Genomic DNA, 21,341 nt, shown 5'->3' on the forward strand with positions numbered 1-21,341 from the left:
CACCTTGTTCAAGTTCAAGTCAAAAGTTCAACGTTCCAGTTCATGCTCTGTGCATGTGTGTTTGTATGTTGTAGGCTCTGTCACGCTTTCTTTCTGGCTCATGCCAGTCTCCTGAAAGGACAAATAAAGTACACATAAATAACCTTCCCATTATCACACACAAGTGAGAATCATCACATGTTCCCTACTGGTTCTGTCCACCTCCTCTCCGTTTGCAGCCCACGATCACCCACAACACTACTGCCACAGACCTCTTTGCCAGACCATTTACTATCAAGTGTGGTTCTCTCCTAGCAGAGCCAAAAACAGTCCTCTAGGCCAAGATGTAGTAGCCCATGAGTGACTTGGCAGCCTACTCAATATATTTCCACATCCTTTACTGACTGTACCACAGCATTCATTAATCAAACTAGTGTTCTAATTGAGACTCTGAAGGAGCTAGCAAGACCCTGGTTTTCACTGCTGTCCATACTAGTTGCCCTGGGAATTTCTTTCCAGGTAGATTCATTGTCACAGGCAACAGAGAAGTATAGTGATAGAAAAGTAGATTTCTCAGAACATTCCCTATAGTAACAAAGTAACTCTACACCCTTGAATTCTTTTCGGAATAATACTGAAAATGATATTTTCCAACATGAAAATGTGCTTGGCTTAATTTCTGTAATATTAAGGAATAATCATTTATATTAAAGAGATGGTGTTCAGAACAGAATGGGAAATTATTAGTAGTAATGGCAGCTAACAGTAAGAATGAAGATTTGTGTATATTATGTTACACTCACCATCCATTTTATTAAGGAGCATCTGCACTCAGGAACCCACACAAAAACAGGAACCTGAGGCTACACAGGTTCACAGAAACTGGACAGTTAAAGTAAAAGCGCTGCCTGCTCTTTTTCCTATTTATAACTGAGTAATTTCAGTGAACTTGTGCCTGCTGTAGCCTCAGATTCCTCTTCAGGACTGGCAGGAGTTCGGCATGTTGTGTATTCTGAGATTCTTTTCTCACCACAACTGTAAAGAGTGGCTTTTTGCGTTACCATTTGCATTACTGCAATTTTTTTTTTTTGGTAGGGCGGCTGTGGCTCAGGTGGTAGAGCAGGTTATCCACTAATCGTAAGGTTGGTGGTTTGATTCCTGGCCTGCATGACTCCACATGCCGAAGTGTCCTTGGGTAAGATACTGAACCCCAAGTTGCTCCTGATGGCAAGTTAGCACCTTGCATGGCAGCTCTGCTACCATAGGTGTGTGAGTGTGTGTGTGAATGAGACACAGTGTAAAGCGCTTTGGATAAAAGCGTTATATAAGGGCAGACCATTTACTTCCTGTTAGCTTGAACCGCCATTGCCATTTTATCTTCTTTTTTTCACAACATTGTGTAACCTCTAGAGACCATTGTGTAATTCCCAGGAGATCAGCAGTTTCTGAAATACTCAAACCAGCCCATCTGGGACCAACAACCATTCCATAGTCACTTAGTTAACATTTTTCCCCATCCTGATGTTTGATGAACATTATCTGAAGCCTTTGACCTGTAGCTGCATGATTTCGTGCATTGTGCTGCTGCCACTTGATTGACTGTATGAATAACTGCATGAATGAGCAGGTATACAGTACAGACAGAGGCTGGAGGTAGGTACCTGTTCTTCCATTTTGTTGTTTCTTTCAAACTTTTCTAGCACCTAGCACTGTTCCCAATTTGCATTGCCTGGGGACCCTACTGCCAATCATTATGTGATGTGACATGACCACACAGTTCTGAACAGGCATAAAAGAGGGGTCTTTGTAGCTTTTAGTTATAATTAAATTGTAGTAAGGAATATATTATATTTTCTGAATGCACCAGTATTAAATTCTTAGTAAATGACAGATCTTCTAAAATCAGAGAATTTAAGTGGTAAGGAATCACGCCTGTCCACCTCAGCGTCTTCATTAGGCGCTGGTCTTTGGACCATGCCCAGTGTTACCGTTATATGCTCATTTATCAAAATTATGGGAAAGCAACATAAATATGACCTAATTATCAAATAATGAAACTACAGAACCATGCAGCAAATTGGTACTTTTGCAACAAGTAACAGTACAAAAGAAGACCCATAAATAAAGAATCTTTATTTACATTTGAAGCAAACCATCATAAATCGGAAAACATGCATCATGAAAATGGACAAAGTGAAACAAATCTGCAAAAGAAGAATCTGATCTTCCACAGCAAGATGAAAAAATAATAATTCAGGAGGAGATACAAAATCCTCAAGTACACACTCGAGGAAAAAGTAGTAGAAAAGACCAAAATATTGCACAGAATCAGTCTAACCACTGCATTCATGTGGCAAAAAAATCACTTAAATGCAAAAATAAATGCTACAATAGATTCAAACTATCTTTAATTCAGAACAGCTGTCCTGTAGGTATGTCTCTGCGTGGCAAACTGTGCTTTTCTCTGAAAAAGAAATGACAACATTTGACAGAAAATAGGCAAAGATGTGTGATTCTACAAAACCAACTACTCGTATGATTCAATAATTGTCCATTCGTAGTTTTTCTAAGGCTTGTGATTAAATAAGAAAAAGAAAATCAACAGAGAAGAAAAAAACAACCAAAACGTATGTAAAATAAAAATAATAATACACAAGGCCATGGAGGAATATTAACGACATATTGCTCTTTGATGTGAGAGGCACATTTTGCTTCCTGCTAAAGTAATCCAGCTTGGTTCGGTAGTTAACAACCAGGCTGGAGTTTATACCTTTGCATTTTAATGTACTCATTACCCAGCCATTTAGGAAAACTTCTGTATATTTACAAACGAAGCAGAACTTTCTGCTCCAATGCTGTATTTTCAGAAGCAAAATGGCTCGCCAACATGAAACGTAAATAACAAGAAATATATTAAGTAAAGAGGATGCCTGAAGAGAATCTCAGAACTTTTCCCCCTCTAATGAAGACTAAACAAACCGTCTTTGGTCATTCAACTTCATGTCCTTGAAATATTCATTAAGACCCTGCTTTAAAAAAAAAAAAAAATCAACAAAAAAAAAAACAACAACAACAACCAACAACATTATTCTAAACCCAAGCCATCAACTGGCTGGCACGAAGTAGTGAAAATGGGTACAGTGAAAAATAAATATGGTGTAATTTCTGCTTGGTTTGATGGGTTGTGTGAATGAATATTTGTATTTCCGGAGGGGGGAAAAAGCAGTAAATATTATACATTAGATATAAAAGGCATGAATACAGAAAGGACCGTTTGCTAAGTGATCCCGGATACTCCTGTGACTAGAAGCACAATTCTTCTTGTCTTCTCTTCAGATCCCCCATCAAACTCTTCACCAGTCTCTGTCTCTTGTCTGGTTTTTATCCTTTTCTCACTGGTAAGTGACCGGTAATGGGAGCAGCAGCAGCGCCTTTAGACTCAGAAGGAGGCCGTTCGTTTGTGCGTTCACTGCATTTTTGACATCTCATATTTTGTAGTCATGATTTCCTGCAAAGTGACCCACATTGAAAAGCATGGTCATTTCCTGTATTTTAAAAAAAAAGCTTTTCAGTTGAAAAGAAATATTTTGTAGGGTCGATTGAACAAACCTCATCTGAGTCGAGAAGAACAGGCAGAGCACTGAAACATATATAGTCATGTAAGTTAGAGGAGCTCTGAACACATTCTTCCTAGTGTGTATGAGAGCATGAGGGCAAAGTAACTATTTTAACAGGATATACAGTACTGTGCAAAAGTTTGAGGCACATGCAAAGAAATGCTGTAGAGATGCAAAGATGCCTTCAAATAATGAAATTAAATGTTTCTACATTTAAAAAAAATAGCAGTAAACAGTAGTAAATGAAACAAAGTCAATATTTGGTGTGACAAAAAATAAAAAACAAAGTATTCTCAGGTAGAATTAGTGCAGTTATTTGAGGAAACTGGCTGTAAGTTTAATTGAGCATCTTGCAGACACGGTTCTTCTGGAGACTTTGACTGTCGCACTTGCTTCTTATTTTTGCAGCAAAAATCCAGCAGCCATTATTTTGTTTTTTGTCTGTGAGGTGTCTCTTACCACTTAATATACTGCTTTTTTTAAATAACATATAGAAAAATGTTTGTAACATTTCATTTTTGCTAGAAAACTAATGTTTGGGAATCTAAAACGTTTTTGTACAGACTTGATAATGTAGAAGTCATAAAATAAAAAATCTACAACAAAGTCTGTACTAATTTTTTTTTTTTTTAAATAGGATGCCTAAACCTTTTGCACATTACGATGTACTTAGACAGGGATCTTCACAGTCAATCCAGTCTGAGAAATACATGCATATAGAAGCTTGTTTTCGTTAGGTTAAATCACCATCAGCATATATTATGATAGAAAATATATTGGTTCTGATGTCTAATGTGATGAGTGTTATAAGATGAGTGTTACTCTTATCTAGACGGAAAGTGCACAATACTGAGAATGTTTACTGTTCAGCAGGGATCATGTGTAAGATACAGATCAGGTAGCAAAACTATAAGCATGTCGAAAAAGAAAATCAGATTCAGCACTTACATTAATCCTTTTGTTGTGATCATTAGGATAATTTTTGTGATATTACACAAAGGTGAGTCAAATGAAAACCTTAAAAGTGCAACATAAAACAGCAACCAGAAGATTTTTTTTTTATGGAGGAATCTGGACACTTGGGAAAGCGCTGGAGCACTTGCACTGAGCAAAATGGAGATTATGGGGGCTTTCACACTGGAGTTTAATCTGAAACAGTGTGCAGTTTACATGAAAAATTGGTAATGTGAAAGCTGTCACTCGGACCGGAAAGCGCGCCGCGGTACCGAACCTGAGACTACGTGTAGGAGGTGGCCTGAGTTCGGATGCACTGGAACTGAGCCGTGATTCCTGTGAATGTGAACGCAGCTCGTACCCGGGTCCGCACTTGTTCTGGAAGGAAAGCAACCTGCACACGTGTTGTAGCTGATGACGACGTCATTAGTTTCCACAATACACGTGTACCATGAGTGACAGGGGATTTTATAAGACATAAGAGGTCTACCGCTGTGCATAATATCTGCTGCACATACTAGCACCAAAATAATAATTTTTTTTTTTTTAAATGGCAAGTTGTGTTGTGTACTCTATGTGCATTTGTGATGATGTAAGACGAACACAAATGCACCGGGTTCGATAGAATCAGGTGAGTCTGAAAACAGACCAATGCTGCAGTGGGGGCCGGGAACCATCACACTCAGATTCGAACCGCAGCAAACACGCCCAGTGTGAAAACCACCTATGTAGCAATATTATGCACTTTTTGACACCTAAATGCAAGATTAAACATTAAGGTTTTCTTTTAACTCGCCCTCGTATAATGCGCCTGAAAGTGAACAAAGCAGCATTTTCCCACTTACACATCTGTTAAAGAGGAAGGAATGTTGTCTTCCACCCACTTCAAGTCTTCATCCTGAGGAAAAAAAACATTCCTACAGTTAGCTTGCTTGCTATTTGTTTTAAATTACAGTGCCAAAATTATTGGCACCCTTGGTAAAGGTATTTATGGTTAACTAGCACTGAAAATGAAAGATATCCCAATTAAATTTATTCTAAGATAAAAACATACATATATATATATACATACATACATACATACATACATATATATATATATATATATATATATATATATATATATATATATATATATATATATATATATATATATATATGTATATATATATGTATGTATGTGTGTATATATATATATATATATATATATATATATACACACATACATACATACATACATATATATATATATATATATACACACATACACACACACACACACACAAAACCTGCCTGAGTCAGAATTCTCCATGAACCAGGTGTAGCTTCCTGGAAGTGTCAGTCAGATTTTCATTTAAAATCTCCTGATACTTCATGGAGTATTATAACAGAGGTCCCGGGTTCTCTGGACGAAAATCACAAATCCTCCACCACGCGTAACAATACAGATTCTTTTCTGTATGACCATCTATCTTTTTACACCAAACACTCCTTTGTATCTGTCAGTAAAAAGCACTATTTTTGTCTCATCTGACCACAGAACCCAGTTCCAGTAAAAGTTCTATTGGCATCTAGCAAGCTCCAAGCTTTTGTATTTTTGGTTCGATGAAAGAAAAAGCCTTCTTCTTGTCCGCCTTTCAAATAGCTACCTAGCATGGAATTTGTGTCTAATTGTAGATTTGGAGACTTGGAGTGACCACAACATGCTACCAACATCTACACAACTTCCTCACTGTGCCTACATGGGAGAAAAATACACCTTTCCTCTTCCAAGTCAGGTTTATTACAGCTCCAGTTGTTTTAAACACCTGGATTATTGCTCTAACAGTGGATATGGGCATATTTTTATATTAATATATTTATTAAATTATTTGTCTGATTTAATTTATGTATTGCCTAATTTTCCCCAGGTTGGTGAATCTGGCCTCTTTGTCACCTCATATTTAAACCCATGTGAAACATTCAGATGATGCTAAAAAGTAAAATATACACGTGGTAATGCTTTAATAACATTATGTTCATGAGAATTCAGGGGTGCCAATAATTGTGACATGCAATTATGGTTAAAAAAATTAAAATAAATTATAAGGTAAATTTACTTAAATTAAATGTTAAAATGTTCTCATATTTTAAGATTAAGTTTTATTTATGAGATAACGTTTTTTTTTTATATCCATGTTTACCATAGGTGCCAATAATTCTGCAGCTGACTGTATATTTGGTATTATGTTGCTATTTTTTTTCCTTCTTGGCTGATACACACCACACTAGAAGCAGGAGGTTTCAATGTTCCATTCATCTCAGTCTTAGCAGCTCTCAATTTTATACCATCAGCTAGAAATAAAGCAAGACACTGATGAGTTCACACAGCACAGGAAAATCTTGTGGAGGAAAATCATCTTGATGCTTATGGAAATTTATGAACAGATTATTGCTCACCAATATTTGAAGACACCAAGAACTCTTCAATCTCTTCATCATCTGAATCATCAATTAAAGGTGTGAATGCGTATCTATAGCATTGGGTAGGAGGGGGGTATAATATAAAGCACAGATTCACTTTCAAGGTTCAAGTTTGCTTGCACTGAGAACAATCATTAAATAAGTTTAAAAATGTTCTCTGTATACATTTGTCCAGGCTTAATAGTTTGAATAGCTTAAGATAAGTTAATCAATCTAAATTTTGGTTCAGATTTATTAAAATTATTAAGGAAAACTGTTTACATTACAGAGTCAAAGCCCAAATAAGAACGTGGACTGCATAAATTATATACACTTGAGCACCATGTATTTAAAGATTAATTTGACTCCATGTGTGACGTCTCGGTATCGATTAGACTCCATGTGCGACGTCTCGGTATCGATTAGACTCCATGTGCGACGTCTCGGTATCGATTAGACTCCATGTGCGACGTCTCGGTATCGATTAGACTCGACCTGCGAAGACTCGGTATCGATTAGACTCGACGTGCGAAGACTCGGTATTGATTAGACTCGACGTGCGAAGACTCGGTATCAATTAGACTCGACGTGCGACATCTCGGTATCGATTAGACTCGACGTACGATGTCTCGGTATCGATTAGACTCGATGTTCGATGTCTCTGTATCGATTAGACTGGATGTACAACGTCTCCGTATCAATTAGACTCGATGTTCGATGTCTCTGTATCGATTAGACTGGATGTACAACGTCTCCGTATCAATTAGACTCTATGTACAACACCTCTGTATTAATTAATCTCAATGTACGACGTCTCTGTATTAATTAATCCCAATGTACAACGTCTCTGTATTAATTTGATTAGGGGTGACACTGAAATCATTTTGGTGTCAAAACTTGCCTTTGGTTATTTGCAGATGGTCTCCAGAGAAACATGATGACAAGCAGTATGATAGAGAACAGAAACCTCCAGAAGGCATCATCTACCCAGAGCTCCATCCAGTCCTGCTCAAAACATCAGCACAGGTAAAACACATCACATATCCCTCTTTTTTAAAGAGAAAGCATGAAAACTATAGTGCAGCAGATACTCACAGCCTGACAGTCTGCTAATCGGAATTTCTTTGTCGTCCATACCATGAAAATGACCGAGGCTGAAAATAAGGCAAACGTAAATACTATGTACTATATACACATCATGTAAAAGAAGCCAAAAAAAACATTCAACAAATCAATGAATATTTTTTTTCTTAACCACAGAAACATATGGGATGCCTAGGGAACCAGTGCCTATCCCAGGAACAGAATTATTTTCCATTTTAATATCTCTTAATTTACTCACCAATTACAGCAAAGATGAGGGTATTGGTGAAGTGTCTGTACAAGGACAACTTCACTGGGTTTCTCCTGAGTTTCAGCGTCTTTATGGTTTGTGCAAGACTAACAAATATTTAAGAAGTCGTCAAGGAAATAACATAAAACCTTAGGGCAGAATCGTCATAGCTTGTGAACACCACTGACAAAAAGAGAACTGTCAAAGGATCAAAGAGGTTGTCAAAGAAACTTCATTCCAAAAAAAAAAAGAGAGATAAATAAACGGTGAAGTAAGCATGCAGAAATGAAACATGATAACAGAGGAGGCCCTTGTGTATGCACTGTTCAACATAAAAGGATATCCACCAACAGAGAGAGGAGTCGAGCAGTGCCAGGGGAATGTTGGCCAGCAAGGCCAGGTCAGAATCTTTGGCCTGAGAAAGACAGAGATGGAAAGGGAAAAAGAGGTAGAGGAAAAGCAAGAATGAGTGAAAGAGCAAATTCAGGATAAGGGAAAAACCAAAGCCAATCAAGTACAGCATTCACTCATTATGACAATACGATCACTTCAACGGGTGTACACACTTTTAGTCAGTTATACAGGAAAACCATGAGATCCTGATCAAACACATTTTCAAGCATTTATAATTCATTACAGTATTGGCGTTTTTAACCTATTACATTTCATCCGTTTTATGCTTTTAGTGCAGGGCTGTGGTGTTCTTGAATGGAATCAATATAATTATAATGTGAATTGCACTGTATTTCCAAATGTTTGTGGACACCTGACCATCACACCCATGTGTGCTATTTGAACATCCCATTCCAGATTTAGTTCCCATTTGATGTTATAATAACCTCCACTCCACTCTTCTAGGAAGGCTTTCCACTAGATTTTAGAGCGTGGCTATGGAGATTTGTGCTCATTCAGCTACAAGAACATTAGTGAGGTCAGGCACTGATGTTGGGTGAGGAGGCCTAGGGTGCAGTCTGCGTTCAATTCATCGCAAACGTGATCATGGGGTTGAGGTCAGGACTGTGCAGGCTGCTTGAGTTCTTCCACTCAAACCATGTCTTCATGGAGCTCGCTTTGGGCACAGGAGCATCATACTGGAACAGGTTTAGGCCTCTTAGTTCGAGTGACAGGAAACTGCAATGCTACAGGTTACAAATACATCCTATACACAAATGTGTGCTTCCAACAATGGGACAAAAGTTTTAGGAACGCCCATATACGGTCGTGATGGTCAGGTGTCCACAAACATTTGGGCATATAATGTATTTGCTAAAAATGATATTAGCTCAATTTAAAAATCTTAATTATTATAATAATATAATATAATAAGTATTATTAAGCCATTTTCTAATTATTTTTGTGAAAACAACCAAATCATGGAGTCATAATGGTGCCACTTGCAGCTTCATTAGCAATAAGTGATATTCATGTACAGACTACAAGGAAAATCTTTGTTCTGTGAATCAAAGTGAGGTCTTGAAGCCTCACTGTAGCTTCTAGGTCTGGTTCCTTTGATTACAGATGTAGGCAAACATATTACAACAGTTCAGTTCAGTTCTATTGTGGGTCATGGGAGCTTTTATGGCTGCAAGATTTAAAAAGTTGGGAAACTCTACTTTGAATTTACTGGAACATTTGCAAGTTAACTTCCAGCCTAATTAAAAAGGTAAAAGGTTTTTGTTTTAACATTTAAAAGGGCAATTATTATTGTGCTAACCCTAATAGACTGCATAGCATTTCCAGGTACATATGGTTATTTGATTGGAAGAGCAAAACCTTTAGGAAGGATATGAACCAAATGATGCTGGAGTCAAACAGAGTCAGTACAATGGCAGTGATCAGAGCTGGTACACTGTCCTGGCCCTTTCCGATCAACACATATAACACACTTACATACACAGGGCAAGAAAAACCAGATTCACCCACTTTTTCTTTATATTTTACAGAAAAAGCTATTACATTAATTAAAGGGGAAATCCACCCTGAATTACTTTATCGTTAATGTGCGTCCAAGACTTTTCGTTATTTTATTGTCATGAAATCCTGGGTTCACATTTTTGGTTTCAGCTTCTTTAAACAATGCCATTTGACTACGTGCTGATAATTCAGCCAGTAGGAATTAGCTCTCATTTCATTTCTGTGTAGAGAGAGTGATGCAGCAGTGCTTTATTCATTTGGTCTGTCCAGCTCTCTCATTTCCTCATCGGTCCACTCTGCTCAAACCGTTCCGCTTCCAATGCGTCAACTTTCATACTAATACCACCGTCAACACCATCGTGCCGCCATCTCATAGATCTCTGCTGTAACCGCGTTGTATAGTTACACAGAATTCTGGAACTTTTGAGACCAACATTTGTTGTCTCTACGCTGGATTTCTCATTAATATATGATATTGAACGTGGAAAATGGTGAGTAAGAAAAGAAGCTCTTGCACGTTTGTTTTTAGGAGCTAGCAGCAAAACTTGACTGTTCTCACGTGTTAAATGGCATTGTAACTGCGCTAGCAATGTCCCCCATGACGTCAGTGCAACTGACAAACTGCTAACTTCTCATAATCCTTTTCATATACTTACCACTAAGCACATCATAAATATTTCAATATAACCATCTTTAAATGTGTTTCAGGGTGGAGCTCTCCTTTCATTGATTACATGAATATGCAAAAGAAAGTAGGCACTAGTAACTAGTACGTACAATTTAATAAGTAAATAGTAAAGCTTATTTACCCCAGTAATCCTCAAAATTCCCTCAATGGCAGAAAAGGCAAAGTATAAGACACCTAGCCCCACGACTCTGTGCATGACAGTCCCCAAGCGAGGCCTGGAAAAGCACACAATCACAAACACACATCATTTAATAGTTGTCACCATCTCAGATATCATTTAATATATAGCAGCTTTTACCCTCTACTCACTTGACTATACCGTAGCCCAGACTGACAATGATGACCAAGAGTCGTGCTAGGGTTCTCTTCAGAGCTGACACAAGTTCAGCGAAAATCAGCAGGCCTTGGGCTGTAGAAGGAGGAGAGAACCGACATTGTTTATGACACTGCAAACGGGCAAACAAAAGAAATAAAAAGAGGATAATTAGAAAAAAGTATTTGCATTCAAAGCTTTTTAATGTCTTATTTTTAAAATAGTTGTGTGAAATTTAGTCAAGCCATTTTAATGAATGTTTTCACACGATGCATTTTCTCCAATGCTTTCAGTGCAAGCACTCGCAACACAAAAAAATATCAAGAAAAATGACAGTGCTCCAACTCCATGAATATCAGGTTTTATATATTAATAACTCTAACAACTTGTTCCGTGGCATTCCAAAATTACAACAGTAAGTGACATGGTTTGGTTGAAGTGAGCCCCAGGATTCAAGAGGACTGGTTCTCTGAACTGACCCCGGGCTTGAAAACAGCACCACGTCACAATTCACCAATCGTACCAAAATTGGGGCACAAATGGCTGAAATTGGGGCCTTAACTAAAAAAATAATAACTCCACTAAACCACATATTTGTCTTAGGGTTGTTGGGTTTTATTTGTCACTTACATGCTGAGCCAACAGCATTAGTGTTCTCATACTCGGCACAGAAGACTGCCTTCTCTACCATGCCCAGGAAGATCACACCAGCTATCCAGAATTGGATACGCAGCAGGTCTTTCCAGTAGCAAGAGGCCCACATGAACCAGAGCAGAGCGTGCAGGATGTAGACAATGCACATCACCATGTAGAACTAAGGGTGTGGACAATAAATGCCACACAACATGTTAAAAAAAAAAAAAAAAAAAAAAAAAGGCTATATATCAATTATATAGGCATAAACAGACATAAGATGATTAGAAGTGTATAGCATCTCACAAATACCATTGCTGAATTAAAATTAACTTATATAATTAAAAAAATATCAACTAAAACACTCACGATCATAAGAGGCCATTCTGTGACTGAAATGTAACCATGGTCTCCTTTCATAATCACAGTGACTGTAACAAAGTAAAAGACATTACTATTGTAATTAGTACTTCAGCAGTGGCAATATTACTATAAGTTAAATTTCCAATATTCGTGTTTATAGGAAAGTCTTAAATAAATAATAAATATGCCGCGAGGCTTACAGGTTACATTCCAGTTGGCGTCCTTTTTATCGGACTTGATCAAAACCACAAGTATGTATGGTCCATCTCTCCATGTTGTCGCAATGACATTATCCTTTTAAGAGAAGGAGGTGTTGTTGATAAAACTGCTTTACACCTGCTTTTACAAACTGCTTCTTCTTTTTTTTTTCCAGACTTAAAGAAACATGAACTTTACCTTTTTACCTGGTTTAGCTTCAGTTTCTGCTGTAAGCCACCTGGTATAATTGGCATCCTAACAAGATTAATACAAAGCGTTACAGAGTTCAATATAAGCGCGTTCTGTGAGTATCACAATTAGTCAAACCTCCATTATACAGGCCTATACAGTCTTACATAAAATACCTCCTCTCGTTGTGGGTCCACTGTTCTTGGCTCTGCTTGGGATTTCTGCAGATAATATAAAAGCACATTTAGAGAACAGGGACGACATTCTGACTGCACAGAAATGTTCGATTAAAAACTGATATTAGTCCAAAAAGTGCTACTGAGCAAAACAACAAGAGCTCTGAGAAGTATGTAGCAATGTGTAATGCATGCCATGCTACTTCTCTGCTGGATAAAAACGGTGTAATTTTACTAATGTAATTTTATTATGCAAATTGCACAATACATCTCTACTCAGTGTCCATACCCAGTGCCCAAGAAAATAAAATGATGCCTGACTACGATATTCTAAATTGCTACTATTTTAAAAGCTGAGGCAATGTTTAAGCCATTATGAAATTAAATGATACCTGTTTTTACATACATTTAGCATGGGGAAAACCTGGATCCCGTTGTTGCAGGTTAATTTTTTGTAATGGTGTTCGATGTACTCTCCTGGTGCAAGAGGATTGGGGTCTAGACCCTCTCCTCTACTCAGTGGTGTCCTCTCATACATTTCCTGGTAGCAGTGGAAACTTTAACATGAAATATCTGATTCATACATAAGCACCTTCATAGCATGCACGAACACCACTCACCTCGATGTTACTGAATTCGTTGTGACAAGGGTAGAACTTTAAATACCACCTAATATCAAACGAGACCTCTACTGGACAGTTAAAGGAAGAGACTGCAAAGGAGAAAACATCATTAGTTACCTCCCGTTGTGTTACAGTGTGCTTACACAACAATCAGTCAATAACTAATATGCAGTGTGTACAAAAAGCCACATGGCATCCTGGTTGATCATATTATTTGCACTGAATGCAATCCTTACCTTTTAACTGGATGTCAGTGTCTTTGTACATCGACTTTTTTAATAACAAAGGTCTTGATGTCTGTCAAAGAAAAAAAATCCACAGAGGCCATTAATCATAGACATAATTCCACTGACATTGTATCACAGTATAATACAAAAATATACACCCAGTGGTCGATTTTTGACGTACGCCTATAGTATCCCTGAACCCATTTTACTCATATTAGGTAAATGTACCTGATATACTTTCTAAGTTTTCAATCTTTGTGATTGTAAATTGACACGTTTTGTCATTGTATCCATTGCTTGATGACCGTATACATACAGTAAGTAGGCCTAAGAACTTGTGCTGAATTTATTTAGCCTTCTTGCCTCAGCACCGAGCACCCCAAACAGTGACTGGAGCTAGAAAATAATCCAGATGATTTATTAATCAAATTCAACAGTCAAAGTATTGTCCTACTTCACAAGTAGTGCCACTGGTAGTGTTTTGACTCAAACTTGCTTTCACTAAGATTAATATATTGACTTTGTTTGGGTTGCTCACCACCTTGCACTGTCTCATGCTCAATAGTACCCTCTGTGAAGGAGACACACAACTGTACCAAGCACATTTTAAAGTAAAATGAGAGGTGCCTATTTTGCATTTTGTTTTTAAAAGAAAAAAAAACTTTTGTGAATTTTGAGTAGTAGGGTGAGTTCAGCAAAAAGTGAGACATCAGGTAAAGTGGGACAAATACATTTCATGCTAGCTAGCCCTTTAAATATCAGGAGCCAATACAGTTTTATAGCCATGAATGATTACCACAAGGGTCAACCACCTCTGACCAGCATCATTCAAAGACCTTGTTGTGAGCCAAGCCACCGTCGTACATTCATAACAAGCCCAGAACACTTTACTTATGTTGAAAAATCAAAACAAGAATAGGGGGAGGACCACAATTACCACAAGACAAGCACCTCAGATAAATGCAAAGGCTGCCACAGAAAACATAGTTCCAGTGATGACCCAAAAGCAGATGAAAATGTCATTTTAGATGCTGCTGCGTTTTTCTGCAAGCAACGTTTATGGAGATTTTTCAAAAGCATTAGTTAACAAAATGGATTACTGTATGTTTTTGTTTAAAAGGCCTATTGATTTTCACAATTCTGCAGGTTTTTTCAGTCAGAACCGAGTTACCCAGCATTTAAAAGGATGATTGTGTGTGTTTGTGTTTTTTGTAACAAAAATATTTATTAACTTAAAAATCACTGTCCCACTTTTGCTGATGATCTGTCACAAAATACTCTTTCAGTGAAAAGCAGTGCCTTCAAATGTCTCTCATTACCACATTAAAGCTCTATCAAGCTATATATTTAGGAAGGTTGTGTCTTTACACCAAAAAAAAATACAATAATCAAAGGCTAGCAGGATAAAGCTTTTGTCATTGTGCAATGGTGGAACTACCAAAAACTGTCCCACTTTTGTATAGTTCACCTTATTCAATAGTCCAGAACCTTCTGTCATGAACAGCATTATGGTAAATGGTCTGCACTTATATAGTGGCTTTTTTTTAACCTTAGCAGTTTATCACTGATTTACACCAGTTCTCATTCACACACCAATGTCAGATCGGCTGCCATGCAAGGTGCTAGCTTGCCATCAGGAGCAACCTGGGGTTCAGTGTCTTGCCCAAGGACACTTCAGATGTAGAGTCATGTTGGCCGGGAATCGAACCGCCAACCTTATGATTAGTGGACAACCCACTAAACTGTCCACTGTCCACCACCTGAGCCACATCCGTCCAAATTATCTGATGGACCAGGCTTTGGGCTCAGATTTGTGACCATACTCAGTGGGAAAGCGATTTTGGAGACAACAGCTGTTTGTTTGTTTTTTCCCCATGCACAATGTGCTAACACAATGGGTCAGTTTCCTGCAGTGTTGAATTTGTGCATTGGTAAATTGTTTAAAATACAAGCAAAGCTGCGGTGTCTGACCATACATACTATTCGAACTGTACTTAGTAGTAATACCTATACATGGACTAGAGACAGCTTATTGTGGCTGAAGTGCACCTTTATTGTAGGATTTAAAAAATGATAAAATGGCCAATTAACCACAATACAGGTATGTGTTTGTGACACTGAATATATGACAGCAGTTGTCCAGCATTAATGCTCTGCTGCTTTCTGTCACGTTGCTGAGACGCAGCTTCATCTTTCAAACAGCCACTAGATATCAACTCTAAACACTGGGACTGCCTTTAAATATTTAATAACAGTCACATGGAAGTCAAGAAATAAATAAATAATAATGGGAAGAAAAAAATCCCGAAGAACGAAAACCCCCTGTTCTCGGTTAATACCTTCTTGTCATGTAGTAGCTAGGTTAATTTCTGAGTGTTAGCTGAAACAGAAAGCTATCTAGCTACAGTAATTAAACAGGCTAGCTACATTAGCTAGAGCGCAGCTGTGTTAGATTAACTAGCCTACCAGGACGGTGTGTTTAGTTTAGAAATGGTTCTGTGTTCTCGTTTAGAACGTCGTATTAGCCATGACTTAACGCCACATCAACTTGCTATTTAGCGGACATGCTAATAAGCTAACCATTTGTAAAGCTTTTATTATTATTATTATTATTATTATTATTGAGTGTTGTCGCTTCGGAGAAGGAATTCCACAAGCTACTATAATGCGACAAGATGAGTGACGGTGGATTTAATTGAAATGAAATATACTGCTATGAAAACCGGCCGTTTGGTTAGTTATAGTAGCAAGCCCTGTTCACCGGCCCGAACACTCACTCACACACTGCACTCACTGCTTGTGTCTACTTACATTGACAACTGTAATAATCCAGCGTCCGGTCTCCGGAGCGGTGTAAACGCCGTCGATGATTGACATGAATAAAATGCAGGACAGGAATAAGGAGCAGGACATCTTGTGCAGGGCAGTGGCGCTCATCGTCCACCAAACAACAGTACCGTCCATAGCTGAGTGGCCGCTTGGGCATGCAGTGCAGTGTATTACAGAGAGGTCGTGTCCACAGCGGCCGGTGGTGGCGTCCTGGTTTCACACACTGTTTAGTGCTGTCATCTGCCCTTACACAGTAGAGTAGATGTATATTTCATTACTAGATACTCTATGTAGGTCAGTTATGTAGGGGTCAGGGAATAAATTGGGATTAATACATTTTTGTCCTACTAAGTGACAGCTTCTGTGGAATCCCCAAAATACCAAACATCATCAATAGCCTAGTGATATAGACCTAATAGAAAAGAACTGGTTATAACTAAAAAAAAAAATGATTATAGAGTGAGAACAAATAAACACTTTCAGTCATTTCCTAAAGTCTCATACAGTGTAAAAAAAAAAAAAACAAAACTGGATTATAATATAAATATAAAACATTATATTACTCCTTATAGAATTTACTGTATTTTTATATATCAGCGTATCTCTTTCCATAGTTTATCAGTTTCGATCAGATTTTTATTTATTTCCTGTTTTACTCATGCAACATGTGCTATATGGCCAAATGTATGTGGTCACTTGACCATCACACCCATACGGTCCCCTCTGAAACTATTGGAACAGCAAGACCAGTTCATTTGTTTTCGCTGTAGACTGAAGACATTTGGGTTTGAGATCAAAAGAGAGTTTTGAATGTCAGTTTTTATTTCCTGGTATTTATGTGTAGGTGTGTTAAACAACATAGAACACGGCACATTTTGTATTAGACCACCCAATTTGTAGGACAGAAAAAATATTGGAACATGTGACTGTTCGTTTTTACCCAGGTGTGTCCTGTTAGTCCTGTTACTCTTGGTTTTAGAAACCCTGTGAAGACTGCATTTGTTGTTAAAAAAGATAAACCAACATGAAGATCAGAGAGCTGTCTGAGAGAAACGCAAGCCATTTCGAAGCTGAGAAAAGAGGGGAAATCAATCAGAGGCATTGCATGGGAAAGCATTGGGGAAACCACTGGTGGACTGAACAACAGACACCATATGGGTTGGCCAAGGAAAACAACAACAGCTGATGACAGAAACATCGTTGAGCTGTGAAGAAAAACCCAAAAACAACAGTCAGAGACATCAACAACAACCTTCACAGGGCAGGGGTGAAGGTAACACAATCCACCATTCAAAGAAAAAGTCAAGTGCAGAAATATAGAGGCAATAACACAAGATGCAAACCACTCATCAGCAGTAAGAATCGGAAAGCCAGATTGGAATTTGCAAAGAAATACAGAGATGAGCCACAAAAGTTCTGTAATCAATATTAACCTCTACCAAAGTGATGGAAAGGCCAAGCTGTGGAAAATTGAAAGGATCTGCTCATGATCCAAAACATACAAGCTCATCTGTGAAACAATTTGGAGGTAGTGTCATGGCTGCTTCTGGAACAGGTTCACTAATCTTTATTGGTGTAACTCATGACGGTATCAGCAGAATGAATTCATAAGTTTACAGGAACGTTTTGTCTGCCAATTTACAGTGAACTGCATACAAATTAATTGGAAGGTGTAGCAAGTAGCAAGACAATGATCCAAAACGCACTGCCAACACAACAAAGAACTTTATCAGAGGAAAAAGTGGAAGGTTTTAGACTGGCCAAGTAACTCACCAGAACTTAACCCAATTGAGCAGCATTTCACCTCCTGAAGAGGAGACTGAAGGGAGAAACCCCATAAAACAAACCACAACTGAAAGAGGCTGTGGTAAAAGCCTGGGAAAGTATCACAAAAGAAGAAACCAACAGTTTGGTGATGTCAGTGGGTCTTCAGATTGATGCAGTTATTGCAAGCAAGGGATATGCAACCAAATATTAAGTGTTATTCATTTTAATTTACTTCAAGTCTTATCTGTTCCTATATTTTTGCTCACCTAAAAATAGGGTGGTCTGATACAAAAGGTTCTATGTTTTATGTTGTTTAATACATCTAGATGTAAATACCAGGAAATAAAATCTGAAATCCTAATCTCTCGTCTCATATCCTTCTTTTGATCTCAAACCCAAAGGTTTTTGGTGTATAGCACAAAATTAATTGGCCTTGCTGTTCCAATAGTTTCGGTATGTATGTATGTGTGTGCTTGTTGAACATCCCATTCCAAAACCATGGGCATTAACATGGAGTAGTAAGGAACTCTTACATTGCTTTATCTCTTAGTGAGAAACAATCAGACGAGGATTTAAAAAAATTAAAACTGACTTTGTATCAGAAGTGAATGTAATTCCCATTTGCATCACTTTCATCAGTGCATTGCAGTCATGCCACATGACTGCAATGGAATGCAGTCACTGTTCAGTTACAGCCCTAATCCACATTTGAGTTACAGAAAGCGAGCAGTCCTACTGAATTATAATCTGAGATGTAATCTGGCACCCCTTGCAGAAAGTTTGGACACCCCTGCTGTGTAGAGTCCCCTCTAGAGTGCGTTATTAACTCCAATGTGCTCAGCAACTGGCTTACTATAACAACATAATAGTGTTTGGACTAGACTTTTTGTTCACAGTTTATAAGCATTTTGATGATAAATAAAACTTAGAAAACAAAATTCAAAGAGCCTACCACTTGTTCTCTTTTTTTGATACTCTGATCCGTAGGATTCCTAACTACAGTGGGGCTTGAAAGCTTGTGTTTTTTTTCTGCATAAATACAATATAAAACATCCTCAGATGTAAAAGTAGATAAAGAGAGCCCAATGAAACAAGCAATCAAAAATATTATACTTGGTCATTTATTTATTGAGGAAAATGATCCAATGTTACATATCTGTGAGTCACAAAAGTATGTGAACTTTTGCTTTCAGTATCTGGTGTGTCCACAAAATAATTTTCCAATAACCTTCTGGCTTGTCCACATGATCTTTAGCAAACTGCAGACAAGCAGCAATGTTTTGTTTGAAGAACAATGGCATTCTCCTTGCAACCCTACCAAGCACACCAATGTTGTTCAGTGTTCTCCTGATGGTGGACTCATGAACATTAACATTAACCAATGTGAGAGAGGCCTTTAGTTGCTTAGAAATTACCATGAGTTCCTTTGTGACCTCATTGCTTAGTACATGTCTTGCTCTTGGAGTGATCTTTATTGGTCGACCACTCCTGGGGGGGGGGGGGGGGGGGGGGGGAGGAGGCTAACAATGGTATTGAATCTATCTGACTGTGGATTGGTGGATTACAAACACTGATTTTGTAACCTTTTCCAGCCTGATGAGCAATAACAACTCACAACTCTTTTCCTGAGGTCCTCAGAAATCATGTTCATGCCATGATACACTCCCAAAAACATGTGTTGTGAAGATCAGACTTTGATAGATCCCTCTTCTTTAAATAAAACAGAGTGCTCACTCACACCTGATTGTCCTCCCATTGACTGAAAACACCTGACTCTAATCTCACCTTCAAATTAACTGCTAAACCTAGAGGTTCACAGACTTTGGGCACTCACATATATGTAATACTGGATCATTTTTCATCAGTAAATAAATGACCAAGTATAAAATTTTGTTTCCTTTGTTTAATTGGGTTCTCTTTGTCTAGTTTTAGAACTTATGTGAAAATCTGATCATGTTTTGGGTAATTATATATATATATATATATATATATATATATATATATATATATATATAAAATTAAGGGTTCACACACTTTCAAGCACCACTGTACATGTGAGAAACTTGTCCTTGAGTAGTTTACTCATGAGTTACTTTAACTTTTACTTGTGTTGATTCCCAGTTAGTTATCTTATATACATTCATAGTTGACTATAGGGGACGCTGTAGAACATACTGCTAGGGGATAAAATGGTCTTTAAAACCAAATCAGAAGGGGTGCTTACTGTTTCCCTGTGTTTCAGGTTGTTCAGAAAATGCTAGCCGCAAGGGGGCCTAATGCTCCTACCAAAACAACAGGAGAAAAATGCCAGTCAGGAGAGGCTTTGATGGCTGCTAAGAAGTTACACAAATAGTATGGTAATCTTTCAGTTGTATTTATAGTTATGTACATTTGTACTTATACATATGCACTTATCCAGAGTAACTTACATTCATCTCATTTATACAGCAGAGCAGTTGAGGCTTAAGTTCCAGCAGTGGCAGTGCTGTGATTTGAGTTTATGACCTTCTAATCAGAAGTCCAGCATCTTAACCACTGAGCTACTACTGCCCATAACATAAACTCTTACCTCCATGAACTCACTCAAATGCTCTTTAGTCTTAGCCATATTTAACCTGCTGTAGTCTTTAAATGATGACCTTTTCACCCTTGCCCTGCATGGCAGACCTGCTCTTTGTAGTTGGTATAAACTGTAGGTGCTGAAGCAGCAGGTCCTCCAGCAGCTCATTACTTGGTTGCCTTGCCATTGATGATTTATAACCAGGTGTGAGGACCGAGTTGTTTCACATCTCCTATGTGTCCTCTACAGTTTGTCTGTATAGTAGTTTCTCATCTTTTCTTTAAGCATTTATGTTTAATTGAAATGTATGAACTAGAGAAAGCAGAAATGATGCATAATTGTCAGAAATGAAAAACAATAAATATTTGTTTAAATATTTTACAGTATAAGTTTGGATTTTTACTTGTAGCTTTAGTCCACAATATCAACACAGTCGATGACACCTTATAACAGAATATATCAATGTTGGGCAAAAGTTTCTGAACACCCTGCATTTGAAAGAAACACTTTCAAGGTAAATCCCTGGAATTAGAAAA

General features: G+C 37.8%; 1 protein-coding gene across 1 annotated transcript; it reads right to left on the reverse strand.

Moving 5' to 3' along the window:
- Positions 1-2,094: 2,094 nt before the first annotated feature.
- tmem87b (transmembrane protein 87B) lies at positions 2,095-17,363 on the reverse strand. Its single transcript, XM_053620622.1, has 20 exons — positions 16,461-17,363; positions 13,659-13,719; positions 13,420-13,511; positions 13,206-13,340; positions 12,800-12,844; positions 12,633-12,689; positions 12,437-12,530; positions 12,243-12,304; positions 11,871-12,054; positions 11,237-11,336; positions 11,049-11,142; positions 10,110-10,185; positions 8,335-8,439; positions 8,088-8,146; positions 7,894-7,997; positions 6,990-7,063; positions 6,814-6,884; positions 5,396-5,448; positions 3,589-3,619; positions 2,095-3,487 (listed from the first exon to the last, which is right to left on the reverse strand). Exons 1-20 carry the CDS (start codon positions 16,611-16,613, stop codon positions 3,446-3,448), a joined length of 1,692 nt encoding a protein of 563 aa, XP_053476597.1. The 5' UTR covers positions 16,614-17,363; the 3' UTR covers positions 2,095-3,445.
- Positions 17,364-21,341: the final 3,978 nt, after the last annotated feature.

The sequence above is a fragment of the Ictalurus furcatus genome, chromosome 3 (genome assembly GCF_023375685.1).
Source record: "Ictalurus furcatus strain D&B chromosome 3, Billie_1.0, whole genome shotgun sequence".
In the NCBI taxonomy this organism is placed as follows: Eukaryota; Metazoa; Chordata; class Actinopteri; order Siluriformes; family Ictaluridae; genus Ictalurus; species Ictalurus furcatus.